Source organism: Geotrypetes seraphini, chromosome 13 (genome assembly GCF_902459505.1).
Source record: "Geotrypetes seraphini chromosome 13, aGeoSer1.1, whole genome shotgun sequence".
NCBI classification, from domain to species: Eukaryota; Metazoa; Chordata; class Amphibia; order Gymnophiona; family Dermophiidae; genus Geotrypetes; species Geotrypetes seraphini.
In genome coordinates this window covers 36,586,314-36,611,342 of record NC_047096.1, presented here as the reverse complement: position 1 = coordinate 36,611,342, position 25,029 = coordinate 36,586,314, and the positions used below count along the sequence as shown (strand labels likewise).

The following is a 25,029-nucleotide window of genomic DNA, read 5'->3' as shown; positions in this document are numbered from 1 at the left end:
AGTGGAGTGCCACAGGGATCTGTACTGGAAATGGTGCTATTTAAGTTATTTATAAGTGATCTGGAAATTGAAACAACAAGTGAGGTGATTAAATTTGCAGATGACACTAAACCACTCAAAGTTATTAAAATGCATGCAGATTGTGAAAAATTGCAGGCAGACCTTAGGAAATTGGAAGATTGGGTGTCCAAGTGGCAGATGAAATTTAATATGGACAAATGCAAAGTAATGCACGTTGGGAAGAATAACCCAAATCACAGTTACCAGATGCTAGGGTCTACCTTGGGGATTAGCGCCCAAGAAAAGGATCTGGGTGTCATTGTAGACAATATGATGAAACCTTCCGCCCAATATGTGGCAGCGGACAAAAAAGCAAACCAGATGCTAGGAATTATTTTAAAAGGGATGGTTAACAAGACTAAGAATGTTATAATGCCTCTGCATTGTTCCATGATACGACCTCACCTGGAGTATTGTATTCAATTCTGGTCTCCTTATCTCAAGAAAGATATAGCGGCACTAGAAAGGTTCAAAGAAGAGCAACCAAGATGATAAAGAGGATGGAACTCCTCTCGTATGAGGAAAGACTGAAAAGGTTAGGGCTCTTCAGCTTGGGAAAGAGATGGCTGAGGAGATATGATTGAAGTCTACATAATCCTGAGTGGAGTAGAATGGGTACGAGTGGATCGATTTTTTTCACTCCATCAAAAAATATGAAGACCAGGGGACAGTCAATGAAGTTACAGGGAAATACTTTTAAAACCAATAGGAGGAAATATTTTTTCACTCAGAGAATAATTACGCTCTGGAATGCATTGCCAGAGGTTGTGGTAAGAGCAGATAGCGTAGCTGGTTTTAAGAAGAGTTTAGACAATTTCCTAGAGGAAAAGTCCATAGTCTGTTATTGAGAAAGACATGGGGCAAGCTAATGCTTGCCCTGGATCAGTAGCAGGAAACGTTGATACTCTTTGGGTTTTAGCCAGGTGCTAGTGATCTGGATTGGCCACCTTGAGAACAGGCTACTGGGCTTGATGGACCTTTGGTCTGACCCAGTGAGGCTATTCTTATGTTCTTACGTTCTATAAAGTGGTACGTGTAAATTCTAATGTATGGGTCTCAAAAGGGGGTGTAGACATGGGAGGGGCATGGGTGGGCCATGGGCATTTCTAAATATTACACACTGTTACAGAATATGTCCAATCCATACAGAATTTAAGTGCTGCATTTACACTAGGTTTTAGTTGGCGTAAATAGTCGCACTTAAATTTTAGTTGCAAGTCTGGCGCTACACATATTCTATAAACTGCACCTAACTTTAGGTGTGGTTATAGAATAGCACTAGACTCATTTTTATTTAACGCTGATTTTTCCAACACCATATACATCATTTAGCCCTATTTGCACAACCCATTAAACTAATGCATGTCAAGAGTGAGTATAAATATATGTACTAAATTCCAGGGAGTAAATTGGAGGTATGTGCATACTTTTATTTTGAAATTTTCCTTGCTCCTGCACAGAGAAAAATATAGGGGATTTTGACATAACAGTATGTACTAGCATTATGTGGTTAGTCAACCTTATTTTAAATCTATATAAAATAGTGGTAGGAAAGGCTGCCTCTGTCACTGGAGAGCACTCTACCCTAGTCATTCTACTACTGCGAGCTGAAGTCTATAAGCCGTAGCATTCCAAAGAACCTGGCTCAAACATGGAATAGGTGTGTTATGGAAACCAAAGAGAAGGGAGGGTTGACAAGGGAAGTAGAGCAAGATGCTTTGGGATACTTAGGTACAGGGTGAGGATGAGTGTAAGGGGGTGAGAGACAGAGAGCGAGTATGTGCATGCCTTCTGGAGTGAAAGTGTCTGGAGGGAAGGGAGGGGTGAGAAAGGGGCAGAATACTTCAGGGGAGGCAACAAACAAAGAGAGGGAAGGAAAAAGAGATAGAGCTGGGAGGCATGGGGAGAATAAAGGGAAGGAGAAACAAAGAATGCTGTGATGTGGAGAGCAAGGGAGAAATACTTACTTCGATGCCTCATCATTTCGAATTCTAGTACAATCCCTTATTCTGATTCAACTCGATTATTGCAACATCGCCTATTTGGCACTCCCCCAGAAGTACATGCGGTGATTGCAACTAGTTCAAAATACAGCGGTTAGACTACTTTGTGGACTGAAGAAGTTTGATCATGTGACACCTTCCTATCGACTTTTACACTGGCTACCGATGGAGGCACATGTGAAATTCAAGTTTGGTTGTTTTTGCTTCAAGGTACTCTATGGCTTAGCCCCTAAATACATAACAGACCTTTTCTCCTTCTCAACCAACAGACACAAGCGAAGCTCACATCTGAACTTCGTTTCTCCACCGGTTAAAGGTTGTAAATTTAAAAGTCATCATCAACATCTTCTCACACATCAAGTAGCATTATGGGGTAAAGACCTTGAACAATTGCTTGTGCCTACTACCTATGGAGAATTCAGGAAACACCTGAAAACACATCTATTCCTAAAATACCTAGGAAACCAACCTATTCAATCTTAGTCCTTATCAACTGAGCACAAGAACCACCTGTCGTTAAATCTGTACTTTGTTTATTCATTCAATCTGTACCTTTGCTTATTCACTCAACCTGTAACATTTCTAATCATTGTAAACCGCATAGAACTTAACGGTCCTGCGGTATATAAACTGTTGTTATTATTATTATTATTATTATTATTAAATAGAACACCTGGGGTGGATCGAAAGAAGGGCAGAGACAGAACAGGCTAAAGTCAAGTTGAGGAGGAGGATGAATATCAATTGCAGTTGTTTGCTAACAACACTATTTTATTTTTGACCATCTAAGCATGACCCCCTGTGGTGGGACCAGAAGACTAGGGGTTGCAAGCAACATTTTGGATCCTGGCAGTGGTGAAAGTGGGAAGGACTGTCCTCCCACTAGAAACAAGGAAAATTTATCATATGGGGGTGGGGCACATAGGAGATGACCTTAATAGATGTCTTGGTCTATGGTTTTGTGGCATGATGCACTCCTGTGGTAAAATAACCCAAATTCTAGCTGGAGTTATTTCATAGGCTGTACCACAGCTTGCAGTGTGCATCAGGAACACACCGCAAGCTGCAGTATAGCATTTATATAGTACTGAGCATTTGAATGTTTTGAATCTTGTTACTATATACCCTACAGTGGCAAATACTGAATTATGGCAAGACAATTGCATTAGTGCCCTTTAACATAGAAACATGATGGTAGATGAAGACCAAATGGCCCATCTAGTCTGTCCATCCGCAGTAACCATTATCTCTTTAAGTCATTTTAAGGAGCAAATAACATTGGTTATTGCTCTAACATACCTTGATCATTCCCTCCTCCCCTTTATTACTCAATACTGTTTGGATTTTAATAACATCTTTGACTGATATTTGCTCAGAAACATGTAAATATTTTTTATGCATCCAGACAGTCATAAAATTACCCATAGATGTCCAGGAGTCTGGATCTGACTAAGCCAAATGCTTTGCTTTCTAAATTATTATATTTTTAAACCAGTGGTTAAAATAAAATAGTATTTTTATATCCAGTTACAATCTGAAATGTTTTCAACACAGTTGTGTACATTAATGGTACTTGTTTGTATATTGCCCAGCATTACCTTCTTCTGCTGCTGCTTCCTGAAATCTTCATATGTCCCTGAGCATTTAACTTTTCTTCCTTTACACGTTCAGCAACATCATCATCTTCATTTAAACTGTCATAAAGCTCATCAGAAGAGTGGTCCACTAGCTCCCCATTTTCAAAAATCCACTGCTGCAGTTCAGACTGGTATTTTATTTCTTCAGCAAGGCTTTCTGACTCAGAATCGTGTGAACTGTGCAAACTTAGATGAACGTCTTCACCAAAAAGAAATTCAGCATTGGCAGTGGCTTCTGATTTGATGTTGTGACCATTTTCCATGGGACCACTTTGATTCATGTTTCAAATATGCAGAAGCAAATGAATGGAAAATGCACTTCCAAAGGGATTGATTTAGCAATATATCATGGCAGGACATCTACTCCAAGAGGTTTACCAACAACACCTATGACAAAAAACAAACCAAAGCAACAGATTGTGTTTCTATTCATAATACAATTGCCCTTATATACTTTAGAAAAACCTTATCAAGCCTAGTCATGTAAAGATGATCACCCATGGTAACTGTACTAGTTCTAGCCAAGAAACCCTGTAATAACTACCAAAAATGTTCTGAAGAGAGCAATAATGAAATATACAAAACGTAAGACTACGAGCCCTTTGCAATAAATTTTGCCCTTACTATGCATTAAAAGTCAAACTGAAGGTATGGTAAATGTAGGATTATCAGACGTCTGGGAAAACCCGGATATGTTCTCGGACTTTTCAAAACCTGGCAGTTTGTCCAGTTTTTGGAAAGCTCTGAGCTCTGGCTGCATCTGGAGGGACTTCAACAAGCATGCATGGATGATGTCACACACATGATCTGCGCATGCTGGAGGCCCTCCAGACACGGCCTGGAGATCAGGAAAAAAGACAATGCTTTTTGGGGATAGGGCTGGAGGCAGAACAAAACAGGGCTGTGGGTGGAATAGTGCAGGGTCATGTGTCCTAGTTTGTCTGTCGTTAAATATGATAACCCTAGGACAGGAGTAGGCAATTCCAGTCCTCAAGAGCCGGAACCAGGTCAGGTTTTCAGGATATCAACAATAAATATGCATGCGGGCAGTGCATGCAAATCCATCTCATACATATTCATTGTGGATATCCTGAAAACCTGACCTGGCTCCGGCTCTCGAGGACCGGAATTGCCTACCCCTGCCCTAGAGGATACTAAAGGACTAGGTGGAAAACAACTATAACAAAGGGAAAATTTTAAGAAAGCTCTTTGAATAAATTGAAGGTCTGCTACCAGAGCCGGATTAAAATGTTGGTGCCACAGTCAACACCAGACAGCAGATCCCAAAGAATTGTGGGGGGGAGGGGGAAGAGGAGAAGTATCAGAAATCTCAAAGGTTCAAAAGCCAGAAGTAAAGCCAAAATTAGTGCTCCCTTGTAGTGTAGGAATCCTCACAGGTACTCTTCCACTTCCATCCTAACCTTATTCTTTTCTAGCACAGACAAAAATATATTTTACCATTACGGGATGAAGGGACCATTAATCCTTTATAATGAAATGTATCTAGACAGATCCCTTTGAAAAGTGTTTATCCATAGCAATCAGTCATTTATCTCCAGGCCAAGTTTACCCAAGTGCATGCAGGAATGTACCCTTCCTATTTGCAGAACTGCATTGGAGATAAAGACAGACCTAGATTAACTGCGACTGACACTGAATCAGTTGGCAGACTTAAGTCATCAGTTATGCGCTCTGAGCCAGTTCTGGGTTTCCAATTCGGCACCCAAGAGCATCCTGGGACTTACAGTCCACCTTCCTTAGAGGGTCTAGAAGGCCTGGTTGGCACCCAAGAAGATGAGGGAGGGCAAGATTTGGAGACAACAAAGCCCAGGAATCCGACCCTTATGGATACGATCCGGCTTTTTAGTGCCTTTCGAGTTTCCAGAGATACCAACTCGCACGCATTTGACCGCCCACACGCAGACAGCACTTCTCTTCAAATGTAATCAAGGGGCGAGGCCCCTCCCCCAGCTCTCTTCTACTCTCCCTCTACTCCCCATCCACGGTGCAGTATTTCTTCCTCCAGCTCTCCCTCACTCTTAAACTCTCCGTTCCTGCGTCCTACCTTTAACTTTGTCTTCGAGGTCGCCAGCAATGGCAGCAGCTCGTGGGGGTTGCCTAGCACCGGCGCGACGCTTTCCTCCTTCGACGTTCCGCCCCCTCTGACGCACTTTTACCCTCGGCCGCCTATCGCCCTATCAGAAGGGCGGAGGAAAAGAAGCTGCGTTACAGGGGGCGGGACGCTGGAAAAGCAGAGCTTTGGGGTTGGTTACAGGCAACTGGGCTGGGGGCGCGAGAGACCAGAGGAGGGAGTCGATTGGTTGGTGAGTGTATACTTATTACTACTACTTATCACATATAGCGTATGCAACGTTGAACATTAAAACAATCAAGAAATCTCAGTAGAGCTTATAGTTTCTCAGATATGGGTACTATACAAGCAAGTGTGTGTGTGTGTGTGGGGGGGGATTAGGAGATAAAAGCAGCCTCAAAAATGTGGGCTTTTAGTCTAGTTTTGAATACTGCCAGAGAAGGAGCTTGACTGCTGATTCAGGCTGTCTGTTCCAGGTGTATGGTGTAGCAAGGGATGAAGAACATAGTCAGGGGTTGGCAGTAGAGGAGAAGGGTACAGAATAGGGTTACCAGACATCCAGGAAAACCCTGAAATGTCCTCTTTTTTTTCAAGGACTGTCCGGGTGCCCGGATGTTTTTTTCAAAATGGGGGAGTCTGGGTTTAGCTGGCTCTTCGACTCCCCCATCTACCTCCTCCCTATGCCCAGTCACTATAATTGAATCTTCGGGCAGCTGGCATCAGCAATGAGGTAAGCCTCCTACCGCCGGCCTGTCCCAGAAGCCGTATCTCTGCAGCAACTTCCTGTTCCTATGTAGGCGGAACTTGTAGAGAGGCGGTTTTCAAAGCAGGCTGGCGGTAGGAGGCTTACCTTGTTGCTGCTGTTACAGTTACAGCGGCCAGGTTCAGGGAGGAGGTAGGTGGGGGAGTCGGGAGCTGAGAGGATATGGGAGAGAAGGAGAGGGAACTGGAGAAACTGAATGGAGGGAGGGAGAGAGAGGGAGAAACATCATGGAGGGAGGGCTGGAGAAGCATGTGTAAAGGAGAGAGTGCTGGAGAAAAGAGCTTGGAGTAGGGTAGTGCTGGATGGGAAGGGAGAGATAGAAATAGCAGGAGAGAACATTGGAAGGAGAGAGAGAGAAAAGCACCCATGGGGGAGGAGGGTTGGAGGAAGAGAGAGAAAGATAAACACTAAAAGGGTACAAAGGATGGAAAGGGGGACTAAGGAAATGGTTGATGTGGGTGGAGATATGGGTGGAGTGTGGGTGGGGTTATGTGTCCTCTTTGTTTGACTTAACATATATGGTAACCCTAGTACAGATAAGAGAGATTTGCCCAATGAACAGAGTTCTCGGGGAGGAGTATAGGGAGAGATAAAATGTGAGAGATATTGAGGAGCTGCACTTGTAAGTCAATAGGAGTTTGAACTGTATACAGAAATGGATAGAAAGCCAATGAAGTGACTTGAGAGGAGTGATGTGAGCATAATGAATCTGTCAGAATATGTCATGCAGCAACATTTTGAATGGATTGAAGGGGAGAGAGATGGTTACATGGAAGACCTATGAGAAGCAAGTTGCAATAGTCTAGGTGAGAAGTGAAAAGGATTTTGGTAGTAAGCTCAGGGAGGAAGGGTTGGATTTTGGAGATACAAGGGGGGTCTAAAAAATTTTCATCCCAATCAAGAAGCGAAAGATGTGGAGCCATGAAACTTACAAGTTATTCTACATATTCATCTCTTAGTTCCACACATATGGCACATCATGTCTGAAGTTGCTGTAACCCTTCCAAAAATACTCTGATGTCTAGTCACTGAAATACTGTTCCGCTGCTGCAATTACCTCTAATCACTTAAAAATTGTTGCCCTTTCAAACTCTCTTTAAGGTTTGGAAACAGAAAATTGTGAAATGGAGCAAGATCTGGTGAGTAGGATGGATGGTCTAGGCACCAAAACCCCAACTGCGTCAAAACATCCATGGTTTTGTCAGCTTTGTGAGCAGGTGCATTGTCTTGTAAAAAGAAAACTCCTTTCCACAGCTCCCCTCTTCTTTTTTCTTTCATTGCTTCCTTCAATCAAGTTACAGTAGTATTTTGCATTAACTGTGTGGCCCTTGGAATATAGTCATTACAACACCTTCCTGATCCAAAAACACTGTGGCCATGACCTTTCCTGCTGACTTTTAGGTCTTGAATTTCCTTGGCCTTGGAGAACCTGAATGCCACTATTGCATGGATTGTTGTTTTGTCTTAGGATCATAGTGGTGTAACCATATTTCAACAGTAACTAATCATTCCAAAAAGCTGGCACCAGCTCTCTGAAAATGCTGCAAAATCAACTTGAAAGTGTCCACTCGACTTCGTGTCCCATCAGCATTCAAACATTTGGGTATCTACTTGGCTGGCAGCTTCTGCATACTCAGCTGCTCATGGATTATACACCCAGCACATTCCTTGGGTATCTGTAGTGTCTCAGCAATTGTTTTAGCCGATATTCACCGATCTTCCAAAATCAGGTCATGGACATGTTCAACAATTTCAGAAATTTACACCATTTGAGGCCTCTCAGACTTGGCTGCATCTTCGGTCTCGAAATCTCCATGCTGAAAGTTTGCACACCACTTCTTCACTGTGGAGTATGATGGGCATTTGTCACTCAATGTCTATATTATGCATTCATGGATTTCCTTTGGAGTTTTCTTCTTCAGGAATAGAATCTTCATGATTGTTCAGAGTTCCACACTTGAAAATTCCACATTTTCATTGATATGGTTCAATCAATGCATATTTTACTTTAGTGAATTCATCAGACCTGCCCGGATCGGGCCCGATTGGGCAGATTAATGAATCCAGCCCATAGCATTTTTAGATCACACCCTGAGAACTAGTACTATGGAGAACATGTACTATGTACTATGGAGAACTAGTACTATGGAGAAGGGGGAAGGGAAACTCAGTAGCCTTCTACCTAAGCCTCTTGCTGTCAGGATTGCCTGTTTAAAAGCCAATAAGATAATAACAGTCAAAGTGAAATGTATAATTGGAATGCACTGTGATAATAAAACCACCAAAAGTTAAGGTGCTTAAAAGTATTGCAGTAGCAGTGTTTGAAGGAGAGTTCCTCAAAGCTACATTGCAATATTTGCTTGAACATTTGGACATTAGTACAGGTGGCAAAGCTGCACAAGTACAGTGCTGCCAAAGTAACCTCTGAAACCTGATTATGATATGGACAAAAGCTACAAAATATTTTGTCATGTTATGTTTTGCCTTTTGAAAAAATGATGTGCAGGACAAAGCACTTTCATGGACTTTAGTTGCTTTGAAGCTTTATCCCTGAGAGGGAACAATAAAGAACTTTTGATTTTGAATGATACATGTTTTGAATTCTTTTATTTGGGTTTGCAATTTCCCATTGGCCACTCCAGTTACCGCTTGGCTGGGCTATGCTGAGGGCAGGGCTTGGTTCTGGATGATCCTGCACCCCGCCACAATATGATTCAAAACATGTACTAGTATTAGGGATAGAGAAAAGGCCCCGCCACCCAAAGATGTATATTTCAGCACTACCTCTGCCGCAACCGCAGCAGTGTGTGACGAACTGGTGGCGAGTGAGGGAAACAAGCGCCTAGATGCATAATCTAGGCGCCTAACTTCAGGTGCCATTTATAGAATCTGGGTCTTAGTGCACACTTTAGTAAAAAGGCCCCTTAGTAAATTCTTGGGACAGAGAAATACCTAGTGTACCTGACAGTAACTCACCTTGACCTTCTACTGAAAAGGTGGGAGCTAAATCCAAATAAAATAAATATATAATCACAGGAATATAAAATTACAGAAAAAATATCAAATCATTCCATATATACAATGAATTTATTAAAAGATACATTTATATAAATATATTTCACAAAAAATAAAATTCTAGAAACAAACAATTGAATGGTATGCCCAGCATATATAAAGGATCTCCATTGATTATCCCAGACTATTCAATCAAAGGCAGAGTTTTTCCTGCACATCTTTTGCTTCTCTCCAACTCCATACCTTTCATTTCAGTACAATTACATTTGATATGCTGTCATTTCCAAGGAAATGAAAAAAAACTTTTCTTAAAATTACTAAGAGCACAACTCCAGGCTCAAAGCTATGGGTTTTTTGAAAACATTTTTTCTGCATTTGTGCATGTTAGCATGAATGCATTGAAGCATTTATGACTTCATTTTTTACCCTATCTTGTTTTATTCAGGTTGAATGCATCTGAAGGGATAGAATTATGCAGTGATATAAGTGAAATTTGGATCAAGTTTACAAAGGCATGCATTTATTTATTGGGATTTATTAACCGCCTAGTATATCTGCCCTAAAATGTTTAATTTGATCTCGAGCAGTGCAAAGGGTTGGAGCAGAGCATTGTCATGAAAAAGGCCCTGTTTCACTGATTTGCATTTAAAACCATGAACAAATTGCATAAAACAACATTCCTTTGGGGATGTGAGGGGATCACTTTTTGGCAGCTGGTCTCTGGCCTTCTGTTCTTAGGCCTTCAGCTCCACTAATAAGTTTATTAATTTAGTACAATCCAGTAATCTTAATAATGCTCCTAGAAACATGATTGGAGATAAAGGACACATGGCCTAGCCAATCTACTCATCCACAGCATCCACTATTTCCTCTTCTCCTAAAGAGATCCCACGTGCATGTCCCATGCTTTCTTGATCATTTGTGTGGCCTGTTTTGTACTTGATATCATGGTTGCATAAAAGTTTTGCTGTATTTATGCCTTTCACAAACAGAAAGTAGCAGCTTTTAGTCTTATAAATACTGAATCTTTCTAGACATCAGGTTTAAAACTGCAGAAGCTTAAGGTGGCCAAACAGGTCAAAAAGGTGATGGCAAAAGCTAGAAGGATGCTAGGATGCATAGGGAGAGGTATGGCCAGTAGGAAAAAGGAGGGATTGATGCCCCTGTATAAGATTCTGGTGAGACCTCATTTAGAATATTGTGTACAATTCTGGAGGCCGCACCTTCAAAAAGATATAAAAAGGATGGAGTTGGTCCAGATAAGGCTACTTCAATGTGTACTGTATACTTTAGTGGAAAGATGGGAGAGGGGGGAGATATGATAGGGATGTTTAAATACCTACATGGCAAGAGGCAAGTCTCTTTCAGATTGAGAGGGCCTAGGATGAAGTTAAAAGGTGATAGGCTCAGGAGTAATCTAAGAAAATACTTTTTTTACAGAAAGAGTGATAGATGTGTGGAATGGGCTCCCAGTAGAGGTGGTGGAGACAAAGACTGTGTTTGAATTCAAGAAAACATGGGACAGGCACGTGGGATCTCAGTGCAGGGGTGTCAAAGTCCCTCCTTGAGGGACGCAATCTAGTCCAGTTTTCAGGATTTCCCCAATGAATATGCATGAGATCTATTAGCATACAATGAAAGCAGTGCATGCAAATAGATCTCGTGCATATTCATTGGGGAAATCCTGAAAATCCAACTGGATTGCGGCCCTCGAGGAGGGACTTTGACACCCCTGTCTTAGAGAGAGAAGGAGATAGTGGATACTGCAGATGTATATTTATGTGTAACAATGATAGTTTTACTACTTTCATTTAAAATGGCTGAGGTTGGAGAAACAGTGGATCAGGAAATGTAGTGTATTTCTTGCATATCCAGGGTAGGGGAGGGTGGGATCCTGAGGGGGGGAGGGTATATTTTGAGGTTCTGAAATAGTTTTTGTTTGATTATAATGATTATTATATTAAAATATTAAAATAAATAACTAATTACATTGGGTTGGGGGGAATGAAATGTATTGTAATATTTATTTGTCAGTATATAGTGCTATCTTGAAGCCAATTGTATGTATACTTTTAAAGCACTGTTGTTGAAAGGAAAATTAATAAAGATTTAAAAGAAAAAAAAAGGAAATGTAGTGTATAAGGAATGTATTCTTTGCAGATGTATATAGTTAACCCTCCCTTTTACAAAGCTGCATTAGCAGCTGCTGCCAAAGTCCATTAATTTCCAATGGGCTTCAGTGCAATTACTGCGGTAATCGGGCTTGTAAAAGAGGGCCTAGGTAAGCTATTGTGTCCTTATGCACATCAGCAGCACACTATACATTTCAAAGTTAATTTGGTTCTTTAATTTAATCAACAAAAGATTGTATAGAGCGATTTGAGCCACCTGAGCATTCATTCACATAATTTCCTTGTTTACACTTTTTGGAGAAGGAACCAAGATGATCTTGAAAATTTGCATATGTCAATATATGTAGGAGGCAATTTTCAAAAATATTTAGGCAGATGTTTACAGAACAGAAAGCCCCTTTGAAAATTGCAGTTCACCATCTCACAACATGTATTCTTTTGCCTGCATGAAGAAAAGTACATTGCACCCGTTTCAGTGAAGAGTGTGCACTGGCCTTCATTTTCAAAAGGCAGCCCCTTGTGCACCTTCCCTTCTCAAAATGAACTTGCAGGTGTGCAGCATTTGAATAGTCTAAAAAAGACAGCAAATAATCCATTTTTTTTTTCTAGAACCAATACAGCTATTAGACCTCCACATGAAAGAACTTGAAATAAATATACGGTAGTTGATGATGTTCGTAAAGGAAAGTTACACATACCGCCAAGCCAGTACAATTTAGGTACCATCTACTAGCCATATTTCTGATTTGTAGCACTGATATATTTTTGTGACAGTATAAAAACCATCAATGTTAACAAAAATGTTTTACAGTGCCAAACCCAAACAATCAACATGAGCAACAATAAATGATAACGTTATATTATGGTTTCATCTGCTGGAGTAGGTTTCACAGGATCCACATTCTCCTCTGAACTCCTCTGTATGGTGTCTGAAAATACTTCATTAACATACGATATTGGTTTGTGATTGGTAACTGGAAGAAAATGAAGAATATGCTGGCATTAAAGTGAATAAAGGAATATTTTATAAGACCATTTTTATACTTTTCCTGATGATTTGAAATAGAATTTATATTATTTTTATGCAGTATTCTTAGTAAAAGATATAGCAAATTTCCACGTATTTTCCTTGGTTATGCAATGAGTACTTTGCAAGACGCAAGTTTGTGTATTCTAAGATGGTACACTTTAATCTACCTTTTAAAATCAAAGTACTGGAAAGCTTCAAGAATTTCTGTTTAGAGTTTACAATATTTAACAGTAAATTACCATTATTTTTCCTCTGTTTAATTGTTTATTGAGTTATAGAAGTACTGCATATGAGCAAGCATATTAAACCCATTACAGTAGAACCTCAGTTATCTGGCACTCATGGGTATTGGTGGATGCTGGATATATGTAGTTTTTGGTCATTTCAGAGTTAATGTAAAAATAGTTGTATCTCCCCACCTCACTTTATCATCCCCCACTTGTAGGTCCAGCATCTTCTTCCCTTCTTTCTTGGTCACTTTCTCTTCCCCATTCCCCCCCCTACTTTTTCTTCCTCCTTCCCTCCCTTACCCGAAGCAGGAGAGCCGGTTCTGACAACCCCCTCCCTCCATTCCCAAAGCAGCAGAGCCGGTCCCGACAACCCCCCACTCTCCCTCCTCCCTCCCTCACACAGCTGACGAGCAGAGGAAGCGCCGGTAAACAGAGAGTTTCTGGCCATCCCTGGCAGGGTCTTTCCTCTGCCACGTCGGTTATAGTTATGTATTGGACCAGAATTGGATCGGGCAGCACTAGTCAGTCCAGATAAAGAAGCATACAAGCTACTTACGTTGTACGTTTCTGTCCTGACAAGGATTGTCTTCATTGGATCGGGATTTGTTGCTCTCCACTGTCTGATCAGAATCAGTTTCTGCATAGGAATACCTTGGCAGTTAGTATTCTGTGATTTAAAACTTCATTTTTCACAGTATCTCTTTATTTAGAATATAAAGTACAAAAAAAACCCTTAGATTGCGAGCCCATTAAGGACAGAGAAAGTACTTAAATATAATAAATGTAAATCACTTTGGTTGTACCACAGAAAAAGTATATCAAATCCATGACCTTTTAGCCTGGTTAAAATTTGAATCAGTTGATTTCATATCTGCCCTGTGGCTTAGTTATTTGATTATGCATGGAATAGTGTCCAGATGGAGGTGATGGAAGTGGAGACAGTATCTGAATTAAAAAAAGCGTGGGACCAGTACGTGGGATCTCTTAGACTTAGAGAGATGAGGGGATAGTGAATGCTGCAGATGGGCCGCCTGAATGGGCCATTTGGCCTTTATATGCCTTATGTTTCTGTTTCTATTTTAGCGGGAGTATTTTTATACAGAGAAAATCCACAACAAAAGAATACACAAAATCCAAAGAAAGCAAAAAAAAATTTCTGTATGTTAAAGAGAGGCTATCGTACGTATATGTTAATCTCCCACAGTAAGTTATGAATATTTCACAATACAGCTACGATAACCTCTCTTTAACATACAGAAATAATTTTTGCTTTTTTTCTGTTTTAGCAGGAGCATGAAGTTGTTAATCTCAGTATTATAATTACATTTCACTGTGACACCTGCTGAACCCCACTCCGCAGAAAAACTGCCTTTTTTGTAGAACAAGTCATCAACCTTATTATAATCTGTACCTTGCTGCTTTTCATTTTCCTTCCTTAATTTTATTTTAGTTCTTTTGATTGGACATGAATGAATGAGAACGTTCTTATCACTTATAACATGTCTGCATGGAGAGGACAAGAGTGATTCACAAAAGCTTGAACCCACTTAATATAGTAAAGACATTCAGTAGCTAGGGTACTGGGTAGAGAATGACACGGAGACAAATTTGTCCCAGTCCATGCAGGAACTCAATTTCCCGGTCCCATCCCTGTGAGTTTTGTCACTGTCCCTATCTCTGCTCCATTCCTGTAAGCTCTGCCTTAACTGCACAAGCCTCGATCACTTATGATTTTAAACTGTTTGAGGATTTTGCAGATGAGGACAGAGCTTTTAGGAACAGGGCAGGGACTGGAAAAGAACTTGACGGGATGGGGAAACATTTGTCTCTATGTCATTCTCTAGTATTGGGTAAGTTATATAAATTATATGACATGTTGCACTTGAAGCATTTACTGAAAGATATTCTTTAATAGATAATCACACAACCTCATTAACATTATATAATGATACTAGTGTTTAAGCCCATTACATTAACGGGTGCTAGTAAAGCCTCCTTCCCTCACATGTCCCCATTTCCCCCCCCCCCCAGCCCCCTTCTCCCATCTTTTCCCTTTCAGCCCCAGCCCCCTTTTCTCACCAGCAGCATTTCCCTCCCCACCCTACTTCCCTGTACAGTACCAGCATAACTTCCCCCTCCATTTCCCTGTGCAGCAGCATTTCCCTCCCCCACCCCACTTCCCTGTGCAGCAGCACCTCTTCGGTGCTCCTCTGTCCCTCTTCCCTGCTCCCACAGTCCAGCAGCACCTCTTCCGTGCTTCCCCTGTCCCTAGAAGACAAACTCACCGAGCACGTCTGCCGTCGGGTGCCGGGCCACGAAGCAGGCGTTGTCCCCGTAGCACATGCCGTCCACGGAAGAGGAGCAGAGCACGGGGAAGAGGGAGGGTGATCCTGTTAGAGCCGGTTCCTGCGCATCTGCTGTGAGGTGAGCCAACCCACCGCCATCTTCCACTTTTGACGTCATGTTCCGGACACAGTAGCCGGGGAGCCAGCCAGCCAGGCCCCCTACGTCCACGCTCCGTTAATATTCAGATGCGATCATCTCTCTGTCTCGCAGCGGGCTTGCCGGCTCTGGTCAGACAAAGTTCATTTTTTAGTTCAAAGCCGACGCTGCATCTCCTCTCTCGATCCCCGCCAGAATCTGAAGTCTTCTCCGACTCTGGTGAGGTTCGATAGAGGAGCCACGGTGGGGGCTTTGAACAAAAAAATGAACTTTGTGTGGCCGGAGCCGGCAAGCCCGTTGCGAGACAGAGAGATGCACGGTAAGCGCACATGCGCACTCTGCTGGTTATGGAACTACAGATCAAGCAACACAGCAATAAGAGTGCGCATGCGCGCTTAGCAGTTTATTATTATAGATTACCTACATAAGGAACAGGCAATTTTTATTTCTCCTGATTTCATTAATGAAATGAATATTTAAATATAGGAATTTTTTTCCTTACGTTCTAAACTAAGACTTTGAACCTTCTTCATGAAAGCACATTAACCTGTGTTAAAGCTTAACATAGTTTTTCTAAATGCAAAATATATAAACCTCAATTAATCATCTCTCTTTATCAAAATAACTATATATTGAAAAAAAGAAGAGATCTCAGTTCAAACTTATCAAAACGAATAGTTCTGAAGGAATTCCATGCTCTATCTGGGTAGTGATGAGATAAGTCTGTAAGGATATTCAGCAGAATTATCCAGATAAAGGGCAATTCTATAACATTCATGCACAACTTGAGTGTGTAAATCTATAGAATATTGTCACTTTCACAAGTAAATGTAACACGTGTGTGCATAAGTGACAGCAAAGAACTAAGTGCTATTCTGTAAGGGTGTGCATAAATAGCCTAGCATGTAAATGCAAGGGAGTGTTCACATGGGCGGAGCATGAGAAGGGGATGGGCGGGGCTGCCACTTGCACATGCAACTTACAGAATACTGTAATTCTACATAGGACTGCGGAGTCAAGAGTCGGTAGAAATGTACCAACTCCGCCTCCAGCTTCAAAATTACAAAAACATTATAATATATGGCAAATTTATAATTTTTACTTATTTATACATATCTTTGTTTTGGATCTAGAGTTATATTTACCATTACTTTAGTACCAGAGCAAAAAATTTAAAGCCTAATATCAGTAGGAGCTAGAGTTGGAGTTGAAGGTTTGATGTACCGACTCCACAGCTATTCCCCTTGCCGCATTCACGTGACTGCAGTTATGATGTAGTTGCAGGCATATAAATGTAAGGTACGCCAATGCTGGGTTACACTGGTATTCTATAATGGAATCTAGGCATCCAAATACTCTTATAGAATTAGGCACTTACTGCATGACATCAGGGTAACTATAAGGAGGTGCTTGTTATAGAATTGCCCCATAGTACTTCTGAATATCCTGGTCAGTACTACTTATTGGGATAGCAGGTGCCACTGACTAAAGGGGATGGGACTTGATATACTGCTTTTTTTGTGTAGTTTACACAAAGTGGTTTACATGATTTACATGTTAAGTGACTTGCCCAAAGTCACAACCTCAAGATGCTGAATCAGCTGCTCTAACTACTAGGCCACTCCCCCAACCCAGATAGGTGCCTCTTAAGATTGACCTGAATGTAGATTGATTCCTATATTAAATGAAATAAAACTTGAACATGAACTTAAATCCTATCAGAGAGGCAGTGGCACAGCAGGAAAGCTGGCACCTGCGGCAAAGGCGTCCAGTATCCCCCTCCCCTGGTGGAAGATCTCTTAAATGCATTCTCCCCTTCCCCCATACCTCTTCTAGTCTTCACTGGCAGTGAGCAGGGACTCTTACCCACTGCTGGCACTGGCTGAGTCTGCCCTCTGACATCACTTCCTGATCCTGAGAACAGGAAGTGATGTCAGAGGGAGGCTGGGGCCAGCGAGAGCAGCAGGGAGGAGTTCTGGCTCACTGCCAGTGAAGACTTGAAAATGTACAGGAGGAGAAAGTGCATTTAAGACATGTTTCCCCCCCCCCCCCCCTGCGCCCGAGGAGGAGAGACAAAAGCACCCCTGCCCTCTTTACTATGCCACTTCAAAGAGGGCAGATGTAATAATTAATGCAATAGAATGATAACATGAAGATAATTTTTAGCACAGTTCAACATTAATCAATTTGAGTATTATTTTCTGAAATGTGCCTAGAGCATGTAAGATCACTTGATCTTCCTTAGTTGGGAATGACTCACCTCTCTTCCAGGTAAGATGCGCTTTCCTTAACTTCCTTGCAAAGAGCTGGACAATGATGAGCAGAGCACAAATCAGGAAAACCACAAGGATGATTAACAGCACACCACTTTTCTTCTGCAAAGTCCTTGCGTTATGATTTGTTATTGCTGCAATGGAAATTGTATTTTTTCAGTGACCTCAGCTCAGTAGGATAGAGAGACTTACTGAGTATCTGTGTCTATTTTGAAGTTTAGATGTTTGTGTGTGCAAGCATGCATGTAGTTATAGCTATGATTCCCTGACTTTGGACAATGGTAGGATCATGGAGGAAGATGGTTGGGGGGGATAGGTCTGGTATAGTTATAGAAGCAGGAATATCACCTGATAAATCTAGACACAGCATGTTGAAATCTGCACATTGGTAAAATAGAGGTGCTGTGGGAACAACTAAATCAATGTGATTTTGAATTTCCTAGGTTCTTCTTTTTTAACAAAAAATGTTCAGCAAGTAAGAATCGAGAGCAGGCATTTCTTTACTAGCTTATGTTTTGTGACCCCTCTCAATCAGAGTAGGCTATATATTTTTGTTATTTAAAAATACCATTGTGGAAGTCCAGACCAAATTTATTTATTTAAAATTATTTGTAACCCGTGTATACATACATACAAAATCAGCAAGTGACAAACAATATAATACAGCACCCCCACTTCCAACCCCTCCTTCTCTCTCTCCCCAGATTATGGCTGATTACTTCCATGATAAAGTCCGCAAGATCGCCCTTGAGTTCACTACAAAGTCACATCCTTCTCCCCTACCTACCATCCACTCTCCTGAACTTCAACCTCGCACCTCCCCTTCATCCTTCACCCAAATAGCTCAGGAAGCTTCTCCTGTCTGGCCCCGACCACTTGTCCCTCCCCCTCTCCCCCCGTCAACTACTGCTGACTTTTATGCCTTCTCTATAATCACAGAGGAAGAAACTGCACAACTTCTGTCTTCAGCCAAGCCTACTACATAACCCTCAGACCTTATTCCCACCCCTCTTCTTGACCCCGTCTCATATACTGTTATCCCTCCCATATGCCATATTCTCAGTCTATCTCTTTCCACTGCAACTGTCCCTGCTGCCTTCAAACATGCGATGGTTAAGTCGCTTCTCAAAAACCTATCATTGGACCCCTCCTGCCCGTCCAACTATCGCCCTTCTTCCATTCCTATCCAAGATACTCGAGCATGCTATTTTCCATCGCTGCCTGGATTTCCTTTCAACTTGACAGATTCTCGATCCTCTATAATCTGTTTTTTGCCCCCAACACTCCACAGAGACTGCCCTCACTAAGTTCTGCAGTGACTTGTTCATGGCCAGATCTAAGGACCTTTACTCTATCCTTATTCTTCTTGACCTGTCTGCCGCCTTTGATACTGTAAATCACAGCTTACTCCTTGATATGCTGTCCTCGTTTGGATTCTGTCCTCTCCTGGGTTGCCTCCTACCTTTCCCAAAACACCTTTAGTGTATGTATTTGTGGATCCTCTTCTGCTGCTACCCTGTTAGCAGTTGGTGTACCCCAGGGTTCTGTCTTAGGACCTCTTCTCTTCTCTCTACACCTCTTCCCTCAGTGCCCTGATCTCCTTCCATGGCTTCCAGTATCACCTTTATGCTGATAACTCCCAGCTCTACCTCTCTACACCTGAAATTTCACCTAAAGTCCAAGAAAAAGTCTCTGCTTGTTTGGCTGACATTGCTCCCTGGATGTCATCTGAAACTAAATATGTCCAAGACTGAGCTGCTCCTCTTTCCTCCTAAATCCTCCTCCTCCTTTCTCCATCTCTGTAAATAATACTGTCATTGTTCCAGTCTCCTCTACTCACAACCTTGGAGTCGTCTTCGATTCTGACCTCTCATTTACTACGTATATCCAACAAGCTGCTAAGACCTGCCGCTTCTATCTTTTCAATATCACCAAAATTCACCCCTTCTTGTCTGAGCACACTACCCAGATCCTTCCCAAGCTCTTGTAACCTCATGCTTATATTACTGCAATCTACTCCTAACTGGTATCCCTCAGTGTTGCCTCTCCCCCTTGCAATCTGTGCAAAACTCTGCTGTGTGACTCATCTTCTACCAACCTCGCTATGCTCATGTCACTCCTCTCATTAAGTCACTTCACTGGCTCCCTATCTGCCATTGCATACAGTTCAAGATCTTATTGCTGACATACAAGTGTGTTCATTCTGCTGCCCCTCAATATCTCTCCTCGCTTCTCTCTCCTTATACACCTCCCAGAGAACTCCGTTCCTCAGATAAATCACTCTTAGTGTTACCCTTCTCCTCCACTGCCAATTCCAGACTTCGTTCCTGTCATCTAGCTGCCCCCTATGCCTGGAATAAATTACTCGAGTTTATCCGTCAAGCCCCTTTCCTTCCCTTGTTTAAAAGCAGACTGAAAATCCACCTTTTTGATTTAGCTTTCAATCCTTAACCCTACTCCTCTGCCCTCTAACCCAGCCAGCTGATTAACTGTTCCCCTTAAATGTAGCCATGACATCTTGTTTGTCTGTCTTGCCTGTTTAGATTGTAAGCTCTTTCGAGCAGGGACTGTTTTCTTTCTCTTTGTGACTCTGTACAGCGCTGCGTGCGTCTGGTAGTGCTATAGAAATAATTCATAGTAGTACAACTCTCTCTTATTTTATTTTTTTGGCTTTTAGCATTTGTATACAGATACTTCAAATTGTGTTTTTTCCTTGTAATTATAGGCTGCTGAGAAGACAGGGAAAATTTGAGTCTTTTACTCTGCCTTCCTCTTAAACACTCCTGGCTTTCTTTCACCATTATTGAAACTTCTCTACTGGGACTCCCTAAATATCCTGTTTCAATGGTATCCTTCAAGGATACTTCACACCGAACCATCCGCTCCTGTCGGCTTTCCTCTGTATCTCAGTTTAAAAGCTGCTCTATCTCCTTTTTAAACGTTAAAACCAATAGCCTGGTTCCATCCCGGTTAAGGTAGAGTCCATCCTTTTGGAATAGGTTCCTCCTTTCCCAGAAAGTAGCCCAGTTCCCAACAAATCTAAATCCCTCATCCCTGCACCTTCATTTCAACCATGCATTGAGACTGCAGAGCTGTGCCTGCCTCTTGGATCCTGTGTATGGAAATGGGAGCATTTCGGAAAATGCTACCCTGGAGGATCTGAATTTCAGCTTTCAACCTAAGAGCGGCTTCCAGAACTTCCCTCCCACATTTTCCTATGTCATTGGTACCTACATGTACCATGACAGCTGGCTCCTCCCCAGCACTATCTAAAATCCTATCTAAGTGACGTATGAGGTTCGCCACCTTTGCAGCAGGTAGGCAAGTGACCAGGTGATCCTCACTCCCACCAGCCACCCAGCTATCTACATGCCTAATGATTGAAATGCCAACTGCAACAGCTGTGCTAACCCTTCCCTTCCTCTTTTAGGTGTCCTACCGCTGTCTAACCAGGCAATCCGGATGCACGTTTTCTAAAAAATAAAACCCCAAGGTAGGCGCCAACACTGTAAGCATCTATCATGGTTACGGGAGACGCATCAGGACACTTAAGCTCACTCAAGGTTTCGCCCAGAAGTGGCCTTGGATAAGATTAAGCGGCCCTAGGCATCTCCCTGGGGTCATGCTAGACACCTGAAATGAATAGATGTGGCTGCTGAGCTGATCACGGCAAGGAAATTTCCCTGCTGCGATCAGCTGAGTGGTGGCCGTGGCAGGGGACTTCCCGCGAAGTCCCCAGCAGGAGAGATGCCCAATCCTACCACCGAACTCCTGAACCTTCAGGAAGCAGCTGGGCAGGAGGAATGCCCACTCCCTCCTACCCCTGCCCCCCCCCCCAGTACACCGGGCAGGAGAGAGGCCCACCTCCTCCTTCCCTCAACACCCTGAACCACCGATACCCCACAAAGCTGAACTCTCCTCAACACCCCTAAGGCTGCAGGCCCCCCACCTCTAACTCTATCCCCACCCCTGTACCTTTTAATTGAAAGTCCGGCTGGAGGAATGCTTACACCCTCCGGCCGGCAGGCCCACCATTCCAAAATGGCAGGCTTTCCCTTCCTAGTGCATTCTGGGATGCACCAGGGAGGAGCCTAAGGCTCTGATTGGCTCAGATGCCTAAGGACCCTCCTATAGGAGGCCAACCGGAGGCCTGTGACATGGGCGCCAGTTAGAGAATCAGGGTAGTTAGGCAGGGTTAGGCATCTGTCCCTTAGTGCAGACGCAATTCTGTATAGGACGCCGGTGTGCGATTCTCAGCTGCTTCTTAGGCAGCTGCTGAGACCGGCATCCAATACAGAATCTTCCCCATTGTTCATAGTTTTAATGAATGAACTTACTACTGAATAAGAACATTTTTACCCTAATATCCTCCATGTTTTCTTTTCCCTTCCCTTTTCTTTCCCATGCTTTGACTTTATTGTAATCTTTCCTTGCTTTTTTCCTCATGTTTCAGTGGTGTCTGTAGTGTCAGTTTTTATCCCCTTATATATTTTTATTATATTGTAAACTGCTTAAATTTTAACCTTGATTTTATGTTGGCAGTGTATCAAATAAATTGAACTTGCAGTCAGTCAACAACCCATGGACTTTCTTTTGCTCCAAGTTTCATTTTCCAGTGCGGTTAATCGGGACTTTATTATCAAAAACTTAAGATAAACCTACCTGTTGTGTTTTCCACTATCAGTGTTGTTTCTTCTGTATTCAATATTGTACCGGTCCCTATTAATCAATGAAACACAGGTTATTAAATTGCCCTAAACAATAAAAAAAATAAGTACAGTTCAAACTCTGATCAAGAAGTAGAAAATTATGGGTTATGTTAATACCGAGACACAGGTAAACAAAAAAAAAAAGATTTCAAACACAGCTGCCAGGAAACTTTGTAGGGATGCAAAGAAAACCAAGCAAGACACTTCTACTGGTATTCAGGCTTCTCTGAAACAAAGTAGTGTGGCTGTTTCAGCATGCACAATAAGGAGATACTTGAAGAAAAATGAGCTGCATGATAGAGCTGCCAGAAAAAAAAAAACCATTGCTGCACCAGCAGCACAAAACAGCCCACTTATAATATACAAAACGGCGCCTGAAAAGCCTCAAAATAGAGAATGACATGGTGACAAAATTCATCACCGTTCCCGTCCCCGCGGATAACCGCGGGAAACCATCTTCATGTCATTCTTTAAGGAGAGAGGGAAGAATCAGAGTATAAATGGCCACAACCACTGCCCCACAAGCTTTGCTTTGAAGAATGCTGGTGTAGAAGGACTGAGGTTGAAATAGACACTACAGAATGACAGTCTCTGGTATCCAGAGCAGATAATGTGATGTCATAATGCCTCATTCCACCAGTGCCTAAAAGCCAATCACATCAGTGATGTCACAATGGCTTCATTATCCTTGGCTCACATAAGAATCAGAGTATGAACGGCCACAACCACTGACCCTCAAGCTTTGCTTTGAAGAATGCTGATGTAGAAGGACTGAGGTTGAAATAGACACTAAAGAATGACAGTCTCTGGTATCCAGAGCAGATATTGTGATGTCATAATGCCTCATTCCACCAGTACCTAAGAGCCAATCACATCAGTGATGTCACAATGGCTTCATTATCCTTGGCTCACATAAGAATCAGAGTATGAATGGCCACAACCACTGACCCGCAAGCTTTGCTTTGAAGAATGCTGGTCTAGAAGGACTGAGGTTGAAATAGACACTAGAAAATGACATGGGATTATTTGCCGCGGTTATCCGCGGGGACGGGAACGGTGATTAATTTTGTCACCATGTCATTCTCTACCTCAAAACTTCTGGAACAAAATAATATGGAGTAATGAGATCAAAATTGAAGTTTATGGTCATAACCACAAACAATATGTTTGGAAAGGAGTCAACAAGACCTATGAAGAGAAGCGCACCATCCCTACTGTAAAGCACAGCGGTAGATCTCTGCTGGGGTATTTTGGGGGGGTGGAGGGGAAGCTAAACAGGCACAGGGAATTTAGTCAAAATTGATGGCAGGATGAATGCAGTATTATATCAGAATATATTGGAGAAGAATTTGTGTTCATCAGCCAGGAAGCTGCACATGAAAGGCACACTCTGACTTTCCAGCATAATGATCTGAAATATAAGGCCAAGTCGACCCTTCAGGGGCTGCAGCATTAAAAAGTGAAGGTTCTGGAGTGGCCCTCATCACCTCCTGACCTCAACATCATTGAGTCATTTTGGTAAGAACTCAGTTCAATCTAGACAACCAAAGAATTTACAGGATCAGGAGGCTTTTTTACCAAGAAGAATGGGCAGCTTTACTACATAAAATACCTCATTTATAGCTATCAGAAAACACTGTGAACTGTCATTGATGCAAATGGGGATAATACACAATATTAAGAACAAAGGGTATGCAAACTTTTGAAAAGGACCATTTTATTACTTCCTTTATTGCTACGGTTTGTATAAAGATTATGCTATTCTGTGATGCATAATGGTTTAAACTGAAACACATTCAAAATAAAAGAAATATGTTTTGCCCGATCACTCATATTTTCCACAAATGGTACACACCATCTTAGACAAATTCTGCCATGGGTATGTAAACATTTTTTTTTTACTTTATTAGTATTTGAACTTAATTCACAAGACAAAACTCTTGTTAAAGAAACACAGGGATGAAAAATATATAAAAAGAAAGGGTAAATTACATCCAAAAAGTATCAATGTTAACCCTACATTAGACCATTAATAATGTGGAGTGGTCAAAAGGAAAAGTAAGGAGACTAACAAGTGTCAGTACAACCAAGGAAGAGACCTAATATGATGCCATTCATATTAGGTATCTCTTTTTTCAAATGCCAAACCAATAAGTGCCTTGCGTGAACATCCAGTTTTCTTTCAGTTAATTCACAGATTAAACAATGCTGTGTAACACAACTGGTTTCTTACTGCTTGTGGTGCTGGAGCTATATGATCTTGGCTTGTCTGTTCGATAAAATTCCTTTGGCTGCTTTACATCAGAGCTCTTTTCAGGCCCTGGGCAGAAACAAAAGGAAAGATTGCTTTTATGTGTCATCCATGGAAATGAGTACAAAACATACATACCTACACTAGTAATATTTAAAATAGCAATATTCAATTTGCAGACTAAAGAGATATTTTAAGACACAAACCAGCATTTCCTACTTTCAGCGATGACTCTGAAGCTCTCTGTTTACCTTTGAACAAGTTCTCTCAAAGAGCTAGAATTGGGTATTTACTCTTGAGGATTTCATTGTTCAGGCACCAGGGCTGATACAAGTTTCAAGTTTTTATTATTATTTGATGGACCGCTTATTCAATTTGCTAGGCGGTGTACA

The 25,029-nt window shown here is 41.9% G+C and overlaps 2 protein-coding genes across 5 annotated transcripts in view; both read right to left on the bottom strand.

Moving 5' to 3' along the window:
* The window catches only part of JHY (junctional cadherin complex regulator), a 123,958-nt gene extending 118,044 nt beyond the window's left edge, over positions 1-5,914 (bottom strand). Inside the window, exons 1-2 of one of the 4 annotated variants that reach the window (XM_033917297.1) lie at positions 5,766-5,914; positions 3,662-4,087 (exon numbers count right to left, since the gene is read on the bottom strand). In XM_033917297.1, coding sequence (XP_033773188.1) covers positions 3,662-3,981 — 320 coding nt within the window. In that variant the 5' untranslated portion in view covers positions 3,982-4,087; positions 5,766-5,914. The other 3 variants (XM_033917299.1, XM_033917301.1, XM_033917300.1) reach the window with 3 other exon arrangements.
* A 5,322-nt stretch (positions 5,915-11,236) lies between these two features.
* The window catches only part of CRTAM (cytotoxic and regulatory T cell molecule), a 55,131-nt gene continuing 41,338 nt past the window's right edge, over positions 11,237-25,029 (bottom strand). The window contains exons 8-12 of the mRNA XM_033918817.1: positions 24,620-24,706; positions 22,340-22,396; positions 17,665-17,811; positions 13,519-13,599; positions 11,237-12,676 (exon numbers count right to left, since the gene is read on the bottom strand). Coding sequence (XP_033774708.1) covers positions 12,558-12,676; positions 13,519-13,599; positions 17,665-17,811; positions 22,340-22,396; positions 24,620-24,706 — 491 coding nt within the window. The 3' untranslated portion in view covers positions 11,237-12,557. The remainder of the gene's footprint in view (positions 12,677-13,518; positions 13,600-17,664; positions 17,812-22,339; positions 22,397-24,619; positions 24,707-25,029) is intronic.